Here is a 16,850-nt window from a genome sequence, read left to right on the forward strand (position 1 = left end):
AGGTAAAGAGGGTATTGTAGGCAACATTCTATAAACACTTCACAAATCATCATAGGCATAGCATTTATGTACTTTATATAGGAAAGCTTTTCAAATAACTAAAGTTTTAGAATGTACTAGTTGAAAAATATTGCCATAGGGAATGGTTCAGGGATACTTTTTAACAACAGCAACAAAAGACTCAAATTGCGAAAATCTTAGTGGATAATTTATCTCTAACAGACTAGTAATGCAGCAGCTAGCTGCCTGGTAGTTCTATGATACTGGTAATTCTTTATAGTGATCACACAACTTTCCTGCTCTTTTTCTATAAGTCACCATCAAACTATACTTATCAGGCTCTTAATTATGTTAAGGTGCTACGAAAGTGCTTTATCAAGAAAGTACTGAGAACATCCCTATCCTTTAGGAGAATATTCTGTAATGGAGATGCTCTCTTGTGCTCTAGTGAGAAGTAAGGAAACAAAAGTATGTTTGTATGAAATGTATCTGTCTGAAGGGAAGAAGCAAGTGCTCAATTTAACTTAAATGGCCTATACGTGATTTGGAGGATGGAATATTACTTGTACAGAGTCAATCTTTTATCTGGGCAGTTAAAAAAAAATGTAACCCAAGCCAGACTCCTAGCTATACCTTGTATACAGACTTGGAGGAAGAGTGTGAAAAGATTAAATTTTGTTATATAGGTGTTATTGTAACCTAATAATTCCTCTTCTACCTTACTGCCAGTGCTCTAAATATCTTCTTTATTGCTAACTCTTCCTAATTTAATGATACTGAGAAATTTAAGATTTAAGATCAGTAGTTGAATAAGTAATGAGGATTTCAAAAGTTATCACTAAGAGGTGATTAAGTAATGACTTTTAGGAGCCTAGATGAATGATAAGGACTAAAAGAATTCTAGCACTGTATCAATATAGTCATGAGACTCAGTAGATTTATTTGGATGCCAAAGCTTTGTTATGTATAAAGTGGGGGTGACTGGCACTGTTATTAATAGCTTCTGTTAATTTTTAAAAATATGTTTTTCTAGATTAACATATTGGCCAGTAATATATTTTTCTAGTTTTATAAATATGTATAATTCAAATGTATATGAGATTAAATTTAAGCAACACAATAAATCCTTTCTGAGACTGTGTTGCAACAACCTGATATAAACTTGATATAAACTAAAAGTTTTAAACAACTCAGCAGCATTGTGAATGTGATCTCAAGTCATTTATCAGACTCTTAACTACAAAATAAACATTGCTTTTGACTATTCTTCTAATAGAGTTAAAAATATGCTGTTTATAATTTTTATCAACTGATTTACTATGAAAAAATCAGCATTACTTTCTGTTTTATAGTATCTTTTCCGGCAGCAGTGTGAATCTTTGCTCTTTTGCTAAATGATATTCATTATTATTAATAGTCCTCATTAGGATTCATAAGCAACTAAGAAATTATGGTAATAATTGTCTTTTTTCAAAAATATTCAAAGTGTTATAAACAGTTTAGCTACCATGTTTTTTAGTATCTTTAATTTTGAAGGTTTCATTTACAACAATACGGTTATAAATACATTGGGGTCTGTAATAGAGTTTTGCGCATTTGATAAAGCTACATTTTAAATCATTTTCACTGTAAAAAGTCTGCATGTTTTTTTTTCTTTTTTTTTAAGCTACATTTTAAATCATTTTCACTGTAAAAAGTCTGCATGTTTTTTTTTTTTTTTTCCTTTTTAGAATTCGATTCAAACTAATTTGAAGTTGGATGTCAAGTTAACATTTTTATTAGTATTGTCATTTATATTTCCAGATCCAGCAACTGAACTTGATCATGTCTTTGTATTTTTTTACATCATCGTTCTTTTCCCTCTTAATAAAATTTTCTGGTTTTAGCATCATTTGTAATATTTCAGTTAGAATGTTGCAATTGCCACACTCAAGTTTGTTACAGAAACTTGGTTTGGAAAGCTTTACAAATGTTTTGACATTAAATTCTCTCACACTTCACAACTAACTTCCAATGTGGTTAATATAAAATTAAACTGAACAACATTAATGCTGTCTTTGCCATGAAATCAAACAAAATGCTAATGAGGAAGAGGTGGAATCACCTGTTCTATCAGTATTATAACATTTCTCCATATAATATTTCTCAAGGGTTTATTACAGTTGGCGAGAGTAAATTTGTTGCTAAGGATCTGTGGGATCACTCTGGTATTTTGTATACTAGTTCATGTTTTTTTAATTGCTGGTTAGGACTCACTAAATTGATTTTATGATTGTTAATGGTTTGCAACCTGCAGTTTGGAAAACTGGTTTGGAATGATCATTGGCTGAGCCGTAGAGAGGCATAAGATGAATTCAGAATGGTAACAAGGTCTAACCACCCATCCTATAGGGCTTTATAGGCCACAGTAAAAATTTGGCCTTTATTTAGAAAATCACGAAGGTTGTAAGCTTGATATGTTTTGAATTTTTTTTTTTTTTTTCTTCTTGAGACAGAGTCTCACTCTGTTGCCCAGGCTGGAGTGCAGTGGAGCAATCTCGGCTCACTGCAAGCTCCACCTCCCGGGTTCACGCCATTCTCCTGCCTAAGCCTCCCGAGTAGCTGGGACTACAGGTGCCCACCACCACGCCCAGCTAATTTTTTGTATTTTTAGTAGAGACGGGGTTTCACTGTGTTAGCCAAGATGGTCTCGATCTCCTGACCTTGTGATCCTCCTGCCTCAGCTTCCCAAAGTGGGATTACAGGCATGAGCCACTGTGCCTGGCCTATTTTTTGAATTTTTAACTGATAACTCTAGCTGTGGAGTGGAGAGTGGATTGAAGGGGTGGGGCTAGAGCAGGAGTGAGCAAACTATGGGCCACAGACCATATCTGCCTGTTTTGTGAGGTCTTGGAGCTAAAACTAGTTTTTTACATTTTATATTTCAAATGGTTAAAAAAAATAATATTTCATAACACATGAAAAGTCTGTAAAATTCAAATTTCAGTGTCCATAAACAGAATTTTCTTAGAACACATCCACTATCATTTGTTTACATATGGTCTGTGGCTGCTTTTGTGTTGAAAGGGCAGAGTTGAGTAGTTGTGACTAAGAGTGCATGGCCCACAAAGCCTAAACTATTTACTCTCTAACCGTTTTTCAGAAAACTTTGTTGAACCCTGTGCTACAGTATAAAGTATTAATAAGTAATATAAGTTGCAATAAGGAAAAGAGTAAACAAGGAAGGGGGTGAGTGTGGGCTCAGTGGAATCAGGGAAGTGAAAAATTACAAAATACAGGGCTTGGGGAGTTGGTCCATGTGAAACCCATCTGAGTTTGTTAATGGCACTTAAGGAGTTAGGCTCCTACCCTCCCTGGAGGCTGGGAGATAGGGGCCCTGTCTTCAGGTGTTGGCTGGAACAAAAGTAAATTTTTATGTCGGCTTTGAGTTTTCTCAGGCAGGCATTTTAAGAGGGGCTAGGGTCATCCTAGGGATCTGGCCTTCAGCTGTTAGAAACACTTAGTGTTTTGTTCAAGTTTATATGGGCCAAGGTGGAGGCCTTGTGAAGGGCTCAGAAAAGCCTGAGTAAAGTTTGGTCAAGGAGAGAATCTTGGTCAGCAGCTGTGTTAGTTAAGAGGCTGTTGCAGAGTCCAGGAGGAAGATCATGGGGGTTTGGACTGCGGGTAGCAGTATACATGGAGACAAGTAGATGATTATGGGAGATAATTTGGAGAGGGAGCTAAGAAGACGTGCTGTTGAATTGGTATACTCCCTGTGGAATTGATTGAAAATCGTTTCTTTTTCCTTCACTGAAAAAGACTACCATCTAGCCAAAAAAGTAAACAGATTATGTTGCACTTCCTTCTATGTGTTATATTTTAAAAGACAAAAGATGTAGCTCTTGAAAGCAACTTCAGTATAAAATGAATGGCATTTATATATTTGTCTGTCATACACAGGCATTTTGAATATGTAATTCTTGTTCTATAACTTCTTGCTGTTTATTTTAAGTTTTCTAACCTCTTTTTACATATATGCTCATCCTAAAAATTAAGACTGTTCTGGTCTTTTCTAGTCTTTTTTTTTTTTTTTTTTTGGACATAGTACTTGTTTTAAATGAATTGCAAATACAAACTTCTCTGAAATGCTTAGAATGAATTGCAAATACAAACTTCTCTGAAATGCTTAGCAACGACTCTAGGTTTCCTACAGGTTCTGTGACTGTAACATTTTTCATTTGCATGACTGTGTTAGCTGTAGCAGGGTGGAACTTTTTATTTTTAGGGATGAAAAGTATTTATTTGGTTTTGATTTTTAGGGATTTTCTTTCTTTCTTGTATAGCTCCTTGACTACAATAGAAATACTCTTTAAAACTTTAGGACTGGGCACAGTGGCTCGTGTCTGTAATCTCAGTACCTTGGGAGGCCAAGGCGGGCGGATCACTTGAGGTCAGGAGTTCGAGACCAGGCTAGCCAACATGGTGAAACCCCATCTCTGCTAAAAATACAAAAATTAGCCGGGCGTGGTGGCAGGCGCCTGTAATCCCAGCTACTTAGGAGGCTGAGGCAGGAGAATCGCTTGAACCCAGGAGGCAGAGGTTGCAGTGAGCCGAATTTTGCCACTGTACTCCAGCCTGGGTGACAGAGCAAGACTCTGTCTTAAAAACAAAACAAAACAAAAAACCTTTAAAGCTGGAATATGTGATATTTGTAATGTGCTTTCCTTTTTAATAACAATCTAAACTTATAAACATGTAGCAATTATTTTTGTCTATTTGCTATACCTGAAATTTATTAAATGTCATAAGGATTTATTTATGTAGCTCTTCCTACTTTTCTGTCTCTAGCAATGTGGTTGATTAGATAATCTGAAAACCTTTCTTCTTCAAATCACTTAGAAATGATAGCTGAAATATAATGAACATCCGGTTAAATAAACAGCCGAGCTTTCAAGAAAGTAAGGGAAACAACCAAGATACAAAAGTGAAGAAAACGAGGAGTTTGTGAGCTGACACTATGGCTGCTCCATGGGTGGGGATAAGAGTTACTGTTTCGGACATTGCACAGATTTGAGTCTTAATGCCCATATGGGAACAGGTTACAGGGCCTGGAGACTGTACAAAGTGAGGAGTTGGATGCAACATCTAAGCATAAAACCAGGATCCTTAAAGGACTGTACCTTCAGCAAAGAGGTAGATGAGGAGAAAAACCAATCTACCAGCACATGGAGACTTCAAAGAAGCTTGTTTGTGTTATTGTGGGCTCTGAATAAGGGTAAAAATAAGACTCCTTTAAGAATACATAACCATGGTCCTGCCTCTTGTTGTCTTGGGGTTCAAATTAATACTCCTTTCAGATAATTAAACTATCATACAGAGACCATAAAATAATTACGTTTAAAATGATGAAAAAGTTAAAATAAGGAAATGAAAACATAAGAAAATAAAAGAGTTGGAAAGAAATCTGGTAAAACTTATACAAATAAAAAATACAGTCATTAAATTTTTAAGAAGTGAGTGAATGGATTAAAGGAGGAATGTGACTGGAAGCTGCAGAAGAAATAAGTGACTGGAAGAAATGTGTGAAAAAATTACCCAGAATGCAGGAAAGAGAGAGGAAAAAAAGGAAAAACAGGAAATCTTGAGAGACACAGATGTTGAAATGGGAAGGTCTAACTTAATGCCTAATAGAAGTTGACAGGAGAAAAAGTAATATGGAGATGAAGCAATATTTGAAGAGATAATGGCTGAAAATACTGAAGAATTAATGAAGGGTAGAAATCCTTAGATTTAGAAAGCCTAGGCCCGATGTGGTGACTCACGCCTATAATCCCAGCACTTTTGGAGGCCGAGGCGAGAGGATTGCTTGAGGCCAGGAATTTGAGACAAACCTGGGCAACATAGCGAGACCTCATCTCTATAAAAAATAAAAATTAAAAAAGAATAAAAACAAATTTAGAAAGCCTAATGAGTCCTAAGCAGGATAAATAAAAAATTACTGCTCACCTAGACACATCATGGTAACAAAGAAAATATAGCAGAATTTTTATGTGTAGCATTCTACTACTAAGATGTTGAAATAGATTCACCTGAAATAGGGTTTTAAATGTCACTTTCCAGTAATAGCGATAAATTTTCACTGGTCTATCTTTGGTCACTATTGATTCAACTTGTGACTTAGAACATCACTTTGTGAAGTGTCTGTCTGATAAGGTTCTCCCAGGGAGCATTTGTGTCTAACTATTAACTACTAGTACTATGGGGAAAATATTTCTTTTTGTGACTAGTTTTCTTCTTGAGGGACCTTAGGAAATACGTTGTCAAGAAAACTATCACCCACCTTCCTTCAAAAGAAGTTGTATGTGTGAGGCAGGGAGTTTAAGGCCATAGATTAAAAATAGTAGCAAATTTATTTGAAAATTTAACAAATAAAATCTGTTACCTGTCTTTCTTACTCACTTATTTAGCCCAGTTTCAGTATTTTCTTTTTCTGTATAATGAAATCATTTCTTTTTCTATTTTCTATGCTGATTGTTCTTTCCCTGTTTATTTATAGACTTCTAAGGAGCAACTATATTTGCACATCACTTAAAATGGCTTATTTGTCTAATGTTTAACAAGTCAAACAAAACAAGCAAAATCCCCCTTGCTTTTTTTTCTCTATTTAATTAGCATTTCTCTTTTGATTTATTCCCCATATTCCTGTACCATCTGGTCAGCAGACAAATACGGTGGGGCCTTGCTGAAAATAATTACTGCTGTAATTGTTGTCATTTCCTCTCATGGGACAACTGTTTTGTTGTGGGCTACAGTCACAAAGAAGGCAATTTGCCTGCTCCTAACAGGTCAGGCACTAATCCTAGTCCTGCCTTAAGAATTTTGTGAACTGAATGTTCCCTGGTCATTTAATCTAATCAGCTTAATTAATGAGATGGGTGTGTGTGTGTGTGTGTGTGTGTGTGTGTGTGTGTGGTGTGTGTGCTGGGAGAGTGGGGAGTAGTGAAGAGGATTTTCAGACATCCTTCCCTTTACTATACATATCCTTGAATATATATGTATGTATATTGCTTTTCCAAAGTATGTTTATTCCTGTAAAACCTCTTTATAATATCCTCCACTTATTATTACTAGATCTCATTTTTAACTCTGTTGTGTAAGTAAATGTCTGTGTATATTTGAGATATAAAATTTAATTCTTTAAGCTTTTTCCGTCTAATTTTTCTAGCTTCCAGTCTGTGCCTTTGGGCATCCTTTATTAAATTGCTTTAAATATCTTCCAAAAGTTTCTCCTTTTATGATCATTCAGTTATTAATTTTAAACTAATGATTTTTATTTCATTCTGTACATTTAAAATTTTTCTACTTTTTATGTCTGCTGCTGATACACGTATTATTTTATTAAGGTATAAATTTTCATCAAGGAAATGTTCACATTTTCTGTGTACATTTTCATATACAAAAATGAGTTTAGGCTTTTAATCTTTTAATTCAACAAGCTAAGTTTTTCTTTACAGTCATCCTTGATATGTCATGGATATTAAATTATGTTTGTATATTGTTATTTAGGTGACTATTATATGGTTAAAAAGATTTTGGAGGAAAACAGTTCAGGTGACTTGAACATAAATTGCGTAGATGTGCTTGGGAGAAATGCTGTTACCATAACTATTGAAAACGAAAACTTGGATATACTGCAGCTTCTTTTGGACTACGGTTGTCAGGTACAAGGCTAGATAATTTAATCCAGTTAACTTCTAAGTGCTGTTAGATATGCCATGCTTTCTTCCCTTCTTGTTTTCTTTCTTCTTTTTCCTCCTTTTCTTCCTTTCTTTTTCTTTATCTCTCTTTCTTTCTTTCATCTTTTATTTGGTTTTGAACCACTAAAAGTTTTAAAGACAAACCAAAAAAACTTTTTGAAAAGTATAATATTTTGAATTGATTTATCTTTTTCCTCCCAAGTGTCATTTTCCCCACATCTGTCTGATAGAGGTAAATTATCATGACTTATTAAAGATGACTTGGTTGTCATTACCTATGTTAACAATATTTATATTATATATCTAAAATAGTACAAACACTCTGCAAGTGTCAGAGGAATAGTTTTTTTTCTGACCCCTATTAGTTACAGACACATCAACAAAATGTTCCTGACTCAAAACAGTTTTCAGTTTGACTTTAGTTTTCTCCTAAGTTTTATTAAATTTTATTTTTTTGTTTGAAACTTAATGTTTGTTTTTTATCTAAAGATGAATGATTTTTATTCATCTATAAAATATAGACCTTCCTACTTATCTTCATATCAGTTTTGGGTAGAAAAAAGGCATGTGTGTAAGTCTTGAAAATTCAGTCTAGAGATTCTGAAGGAAATTTGATAATATTATTTTCCTTTCCTTTTTGATTTACTTATGATGGGACTTGGCACATTAATTCTACCTCTTTTTTTTTTTTTTAATGAGGCACTTTTTTTCAGTGTCATCTGGAGACATTTGCAGCAGATTTTCTGATTATAAGTAGGGTAATTCTATGTACATTGCTATTATATATATATATATAAAATATATATATATGTATAAAGCAACATGTGGTACTGTCTCCATGTATATGTTTGGAGTAAAAAAAAGAATTGCTTACCCAGCAACTTCAGCTATCCAGACCACAATTGAGAAGCAGAAAGTAAGTAAAAAATAACCTCTGAGCAGCCAGTGGTTTCTGCCATGAAGTTTACAAATTAAATTTATGAACTTTAGTTATAGGAGTCCTCCATCAGAGTCTATTTTTTCTCATTTTAGGTTCCATTTTAACATGATTAATTTCTAATCCATAGAGAATCTGAGGGACAATGGAAGGGGCATGAGAGCTGCAGTGGAACAAAATGAAGCGTGGTACCTCTGACACTATTTAACAGAGGTCAACAGCATTACATATCTGATATTCTCTGAGGGAGCTGTAGGTTAGGATGATAATTAAGGCTTATAACAATGGCCCAGAGTCAATAAGGAAGAGTTAAATTATATTCAGTACCTATTGTTTTAGAAGAAAGACTATATATATGTGTGTTTGTGTGTCTACAAGACACGAAAGCAGAAGACTTCCATCAAGATAGTTTAAATTTTAAAATTAAACACTTAAAGGCATAAGCTTCAGTTACCTAGAAAATAAGGGTAGAAAAAAATTCACACACTGATTCTGGATAAAAGAAGTACTGTGGCATTATAATTTTGTCTTTTTACACATGGTTATATACATGTAATAGTTTTGCATTATACCTGGTGTTTTCATATACTTGATCACATTCGGACATCACAGTCAACCTATATAGATGTTACATTTTATAGATTAGAAAACTGAGGCTCATAGACTTTAATGAATTTCCCAAAGTTCTAAAATTAGTAAGGACAAGACTACGATTTGAATTTAATCTTCTAATTGCAAATCCCACGCTCTTTCTAGTTCACTGTGTTCTGTCCAGGTTACCTGTGTCTTATCAATCCACAAATGCCCAAGGCCTTTGGTTGGGTGTGATTGTGGAAATGAATAAGTAAAACATGGGTTCTGCATGATAGGATCTTTAAGACAAATTGGACAGTTAAAGTATGTATGAATTACAAGTCAAGTAATACAAAGGTGTATTTGGTAAGTGTTGAATGCTAATAGTACTTGACCATTTTATATTGCTTTGCATTTACAAGAGCTTTCACGTATCTTGTGTTATATTGGTGGTTCTCAACCAAATGATTTTGTCACCATAAAGGGACGTTTGGCAATGTCTGAAGATACTTTGGTTTCACAATTGGAGGGCAGGTTACTACTGTTATCTAGTAGGTAGAGGCTAGGAATATTGCTGAACATCCTACAATAACCAAGACAGTCTCCACAACAAAAAATTATTTGGCCCAAAATTTCAGTAGTGCTGCTATTAAGAAACCCTACTTTATGTTTAAACTTTTATGGTTTAATATACATTATTTAGAAATATAGAATAGGTTGGGGCTATCAAGAAAGATTTCATTGGAAAAGTATCAGTTGACTCAGCCTTGAAATATTAATAATTGCTAACATTTATATAATACTACTCTCTGCCAGGAACCTTAAATATGTTCACTTACTTAATCCTCACAACATAGGGATGAGTTAGATATTATTTTATTATTATTATTTTTTGAGATGGAGTTTCACTCTCGTTGCCCAGGCTGGAGTGCAATGGCGTGATCTCAGCTCACTGCAACCTCTGCCTCCTGGATTCAAGCGATTCTCCTGCCTCAGCCTCCCGAGTAGCTGGGATTATAGACATGCACCACCACGCCCAGCTAATTTTGTATTTTTAGTGGAGACGGGGTTTCTTCATGTTGGTCAGGCTGGTCTGGAACTCCTGCCTCAGGTGATCCACCTGCCTCGGCTTCCCAAAGTGCTGAGATTACAGGTGTGAGCCACCGCGCCTGACCTAGATATTATTATTATCCCTATTTTATAGAGGAAGAAACTGAGGTAAAAAAGATTAAGTAACTTGCCTAAAGTCACACTGTAAATGGCTACCTGGAATTTGAACTTAGGCTCTGGCTCCAGAATCCATGCTCTTACCTATTATGCTAATCTACTCTCGAACATGTAAAGACAGGTGGGGAACAGGGGATGTGGAGAAGGATATAAACAAAGGCATGTGCAATGTATATTTTTGAGACAGTGAATTGATTTAGCGTTTTTGAACAAAACAGTTGGGTTGGGGAGTAGTGGGAATTAGGAAAAATAATTAAAACAAAATGGATACAAAGAGCCTTGGATACCAGAATAAGGAATTTGGGTTTTATATAATAGATAGGGGATATCATTACGTGATTTTCGAGAAAGATGTCATGTGTCCAGTGGTATTTTAGAAAGATTAATCTAGTGGCTGAATTTAGTATAGATTGGGAAATGGAAAGTGGGAAAGGCTATAGCCTATGTGAACAGTTTTTGTAGTAATCTAGATATGAAGAGGTTAAGGCTTGAACCAGAAAAGTGCTGTAAGAAAAACAGTGGCTATAAGAAGAGGGGGAAAAAGGCAGATATGGGTCCATGGCCTATATGGTTCTGTGGCCTGTTAGGAACTGGGCTGCACAGCAGGAGGTAAGCAGTAGGTGAGCGCTCATTACCGCCTGAGCTCTGCCTCCTGTCAAGTCAGCGATGGTATTAGATCCTCATAGGAGTACGAACCCTATTGTGAACTGCACATGCAAGGGATCTAGGTTGCATGCTCCTTATGAGAATCTAACCAATGCCTGATCTGAGGTGGAACAGTTTCATCTGAAACCATCTCCCTACCTGCTCTATGAAGCCAGTCCCTGGTGCCAAAAAGGTTGGAGACTGCTGTGAGGAATTGACAAATCTTAGTGAATATTTTGATTTGGAGGGGGAAATTGAGAAGGAGTCCAGGATGATTTGGAAAACTTAAACATGGGTGACTAGGAGAAGGAAGAAAGGAAAACATGAAGTTCAGAAGCTAAGTAAAGCTCGGGGCAAGGAATGTGAATTCCGGTTTTATCCTTGTTGATTTGGTGGATATCAGGCAGTCCTCATCAGACAAACACAGATGAACATTTTATTTCTAGGGATTTCTAGGGAGAGATCAGGCTAAAGAGATACAGTAAACAGTCATGGCCATGGGAATGCCCATCATCATTGTGAGAGTAGATGAAATCATGGAGAAGAGCAAAGGGCTGGTGCAGATTCATTCTTAAGGAAATATCTACATTTAATAAAGAGCATTACATGGAAAGTGTTTCATTAAAGACCAAATGAATTGTTGAAGATATCAGAGGCAGTTAGGATAGTAGAGCATTGTGAAAGCCAAAAGAATAGTTTTTAACATTTTCTTAGAGATTAAGAAAAATTAGAAGGTAGAAAAAGTAATTGGATTTTGAAACTATGGAATCAGTAGAATTGGAGAAATGATACACTTTGATTTGCAAAGTTTGACACAGTGAAAGGAAGAAGAAAACTTGAGTGGTAAGAGAAAGATGGAGTTAAGTCAAGTTAGCAAAGAGCTAGTAAGCAAGTTAGCAAAGAATGAGGAAGGATTTAAAGTTCTGGGAGGTGGGAGATGAGACTGGTATTTCTGCAAATGAAGGACCAGGGTTCTAAAGATTGGAGAGCATCAAATAGAAGACTAAGGTGGAAAATGTAGCTTTGGAAAGAAAATAAGTAACTTTTTTACTCTGAGCTTAAAGGAAAGAGTATGGGAATTGTTGAAAAGACAAATTCTAAGGTAGGAAGGAAGATAATGATCTCATAAATATGTAATAAGTATATGTATTAAAAAGTTTTTAATAAAGAATTGTCAAATATCTGAGAAATTGGAAAGCAAAACTGGAGAGGATTTTTTGTATAACTGTGTATTTTTAAAATAATTTAAAACATTTGTTTCCCTCATAACTGCCATTGATTTATCAAATAACATACCATTTGTGCAGAATAAGTCAATGGTAACTCCTTATTTACAAGACATTTTAATGTAAATGAATATTTTTATAGCTGAAGCTTATCCTTTTAAGCATTGAAAGATTTAATGTAAATCTTTATTCTTTACTAATGTATCTGAATATAATTTAACTTTACCATCCTTAGTTGGAATAATAGAGAATGTAATTATTTTACTTTGCTTCATATGGTCTGAAACTATTAACATGTCTGTCCTTACATTAAGTGGCTTTAGACTGCTGTGCATGGATAGTGATTTTGCTGTACTGGTATTTAATCTTTTCAGTAGTCAACTTTTAGTAATTCTTTCTTCCTTTCCCTCTACGCTGTTGGTTTTAATCTAGCTATTCTTTTATTCAGTAATGATCCAAAGGATACTTGGGAAAGCCAGATATTCATCATTTATAGACAATTTTAAATCAGAATGATTGGGTCTGTTTCTTTTGGGAAATAATACCCATGGAGTTTGTTTGTGACAGCTCAATATGTTGCTGTTTTTAAATCCATGGCTATTTTTCAGATTGTTGAAGTTGCCTGGTGTTTGACTTTGCAAGCGATGGCATTACTGTAGTTAGCTTTATTGGTTAAAATTAAAAATCATATGCCAGGCGCAGTGGCTCACGCCTGTAATCCCAGCACTTTGGGAGGCTGAGGTGGGTGGATCTCTTGAGGTTGGGAGTTAGAGACCAGCCCAGCCAACATGGTGAAACCTTGTCTCTACTAAAAATACAAAAATTAGCCGGGTGTGGTGGCGTGCACCCGTAGTCCCAGGTACTCAGGAGGCTGAGGCAGGAGAATCCCTTGAACCTGGGAGGCGGAGGTTGCAGTGAGCCAAGATTGCGCCACTGCACTCCAGCCTGGGCGACAGCAAGACTCCGTATCAAAAAAAAAAAAAAAAAATTAAAAATCATAAATGAAATATTTAGTAGTAATGGATATAGCATTCTTTTTGTTCATTTCCTTCAACTGACTAAATATGCTAAAATCTGAAGAGAAATGTTTGCAAAGCCGAATAATAATGCTAGGACTTTAAAGCATAGGCCACAGCCCAATGAACCCTGAAAGTTTTAAGGGATAGTACAATGGGTTAAATTTCCCATCTGGGTGGGGAGTTTTTCTGTGGGAAAACATAGGTGATTCCTATGAGGACTCCAACCCTTTTTTTTTTTGAGACACATAGTCCTATTTTTAGATATTCAAGTAAAGTCTGCTACTTTTAGTCCTATTTTTTACATCCAGATAAAGTGGATATAAACTTTACTCTTTTCAGCTGCAAAGAATAGTAAAGATCTGATATAGTTTTGTTCCCAAGAACAAGAACATTGATTTAAATAGTTATTAAATATTATAGCAGTTAAAATGTACAGATTGAAAATAATCAGGGCATTTTCTTATATTGAATCATTATCCCTATGTTTTCCTTCTTCCTTTATAGTTTTCCCTAAAAATCAAAAAACCTGATGTTATAGTTACCAATAGGACTATAGGCTTTGTTACAGAGTTGAAAAGTCCCCATTTCCTCAGAGTCTCCTTACTTTTTCCTCTTGTTAAAGTCGGATCTTCACAGTGAGTTATAGATTGGGAGTAGAATGATAAAGTCACTTCTCCCTCCTGTCTCTATGAGCTTTGGTCGCCTGTTTGTGGATTATACTTGATAAAATTGCTCATAAATGTCAAATTTGTAGCATTTTAGTCAGCCATGTGTTTTAAAAATGGGAACAGAAGGCTCTTCCCTTTAGATATTCTCCCCATATTCCTGTTTGCATTGATGATGATCGTTTTCATTAGACTCAAAACAATCCTTTACGTGTAGTAATAGTTCTTGACAGTTTCTTTTATAGATTTGGATTGTTAAGATTCTTTTGGTCCACAGCTCAAGAGTAAAGATCTTGAAAAAAATTTTTCAACTTTAAATGCTGCATGAATCAGCACTGTTACGCTAATAATCCCTTTAGTGAAACATTCATTATTTTACCAACTCATGCATTGAAACCAGGACAGAAACGTGTGTATTGTGGTACACAGAAGTACTCCTAAGGCAAGCAAATGTACTACTATTTGTACAGTCAACATTTTTGAAAAGTTAGTATTACTGTATATAATACAGTTTAAAATTTTTAAAAAGTTTTATTTATGGATTAGTGAAAAGAAGTAGTTTACCTTTTTATCTTCCATTTTCATTTTTAACTTTTTTTTTTTTTAAAGTCTGCAGATGCACTTTTGGTGGCAATCGACTCTGAAGTAGTGGGAGCTGTTGATATACTACTTAATCATCGACCAAAACGATCATCAAGACCAACTATAGTAGTTAGTACTTTTAAATATTTATTAATTTGGATTTTTAAACCAGAATAGATCTCCTGCCCCATTGCCATTTTTTCCTTCCCTCAAATTGATTTTCTTTTTTTCAAAAAATAGATCTTTTTTCTCACTCTGTAAAATATTACTTTAAAGTAAGTAGACACTTGCAGGAATAATTAGTATTTCTTTCAGGAAAGCTTTTTAAATTTAGTTGATATTTCCATAATTTTGTCACTGTGGACCAGTATTTATTGTTTGAAATATTCTGCAGGTAATGTTGAAAATATAGATTAGTTTGCAGATAGATAAGAATTAAATGTAAACAATGAAACCAACAAACTGGAAGAAAATGTAGGTGAATATTTAACTGATTGGGAATGGAAAGACTTTATGTGCATAAAAGCAATGGACAGAAATCACAGTGGCACAGTTTTTGCTATTAAAAAAGTTAAGTTTTTGGAATCCAAATGTCAGACAAAATTTAGAAAGCAGATGAATAACTGGCAATAGATATTTGCAGCATATATCATAAATTAATCTTAATATTGGACAAATTGGTGAAAAACATATTAGAAAAGGACGTAAAAATCACAGAAAATACAAAATGTTAAATCTTAATGATAATCAAATACAGTAAGATACTAATTTTAAACTTACCAAGTTTACTTATTAAAGTTGAAAATTAAAAAAAAATCATTGATAGCAAGGGAGTATTACAGTCTCATATGCAACTAGTGAGGCAGGTATTTTGGAAAATGTTTTGGCAGGATCTCTCATAAGAAAGATGTTCATATGCTTTAACTTAGTGCTTTCTCCTCTGGGAACCTATCAAGGAAATGGGCAGAAATGTGGGCAAAAATGTTGGTTGTGATCTTATTTGCAGTAATTTTTAAAAGCCCATGTAACATAATCTAAACATTCCGAAATAGAAGATAGGAAATATAAATGATTACATATATGTACGATGGAATATTATGCCGTCATTAAAACAGTATTTTTAAAAGAATAGTTAGGAACATGAAAAAATATAACATAGTAAGTGGAATAAGAAAAATTAAATAGATTGTACATATAATTTGATCCAAGGTTAAAAATATGCATAGAAAAGGGACTGTGTGGAAATGCAACAAAATGTTACCTAACAATCATCATCTCTCATTGAATAATCAAATTACAGATTTTTTTGTACTCTTTTTATTTTTCTTTATTGCTTTTGTAGTTAGGAGGATAGTCACTACTACATAAATGCTAATTTTATTGTTTTTTATCAAATTTTAAACATGATAACATTCATTATTGGTGACGATATAGTGAAACAAGCAGTTTAAATAACTGCTGGGTATATAGGCTGGCTATAAGCAGAATAAAAATACTGTTTTAAGAAAGAATTATAAATTGGTTGTTGACTCTCTGCCATGTTTGAGAACTGTGAGAGGCTCTGCTAAATTGCATACTTTATTTTATATATTAACTGAAAAATCTTACTCTCATTCAGACTGTTACAAAAGTGTGACTTTCTCCGGAGGATAGTACCATCTAGTTTAAGCGATGGTAAGAAACCAACAGGAATAAGGAACAAAGGGCTAGGAATATAGTCCCTATCCAAAGGATCAGAAATATCTAAAATACCATTCAATTTTCTGCCATTTATCTTGCAGTTACTATTATATTTTGGTACACCTGTCCCATCTTCTAGCCTTTTAGTCCATTTCCTTTCCTGCGGGGGAAGGGTAGAGTGTAGTGTGCTTGAGTACTGGAACCATTAACTGGTTTTATTAATCACCATTATCACTACTGATTAAATCTTAGTGTTGGCAGCCCTCACCTACTTAGTAAAAGAAACTTTGGGAGGCTCAGACGGATGGAACATCTGAGGTCGGGAGTTTGAGACCAGCCTGACCAATATGGAGAAACCCCGTCTCTCCTAAAAATAGAAAAATTAGCCAGGCGTGGTGCTGTGCACCTGTCATCCCAGTTACTTGGGAGGCTGAGGCAGGAGAATTGCTTGAGCCTGGGAGGTGGAGGTTGCAGTGAGCTGAGATCAAGCCACTGCACTCCAGCCTGGGTGACAGAGCAAAACTCTGTCTCAAAAAAAAAACAAAAAACAAAAAAACACT

At 34.8% G+C, this 16,850-nt stretch overlaps 1 protein-coding gene across 2 annotated transcripts in view; it reads left to right on the forward strand.

Moving 5' to 3' along the window:
• The window catches only part of TRPC1 (transient receptor potential cation channel, subfamily C, member 1), an 80,361-nt gene that overhangs the window by 4,265 nt on the left and 59,246 nt on the right, over positions 1–16,850 (forward strand). Inside the window, exons 2-3 of one of the 2 annotated variants that reach the window (XM_012001275.1) lie at positions 7,546–7,700; positions 14,638–14,739. In XM_012001275.1, coding sequence (XP_011856665.1) covers positions 7,546–7,700; positions 14,638–14,739 — 257 coding nt within the window. The remainder of the gene's footprint in view (positions 1–7,545; positions 7,701–14,637; positions 14,740–16,850) is intronic. The other variant, XM_012001286.1, reaches the window with a different exon arrangement.

This window comes from Mandrillus leucophaeus, unplaced genomic scaffold, assembly GCF_000951045.1.
Source record: "Mandrillus leucophaeus isolate KB7577 unplaced genomic scaffold, Mleu.le_1.0 Scaffold1176, whole genome shotgun sequence".
Classification (NCBI taxonomy): Eukaryota; Metazoa; Chordata; class Mammalia; order Primates; family Cercopithecidae; genus Mandrillus; species Mandrillus leucophaeus.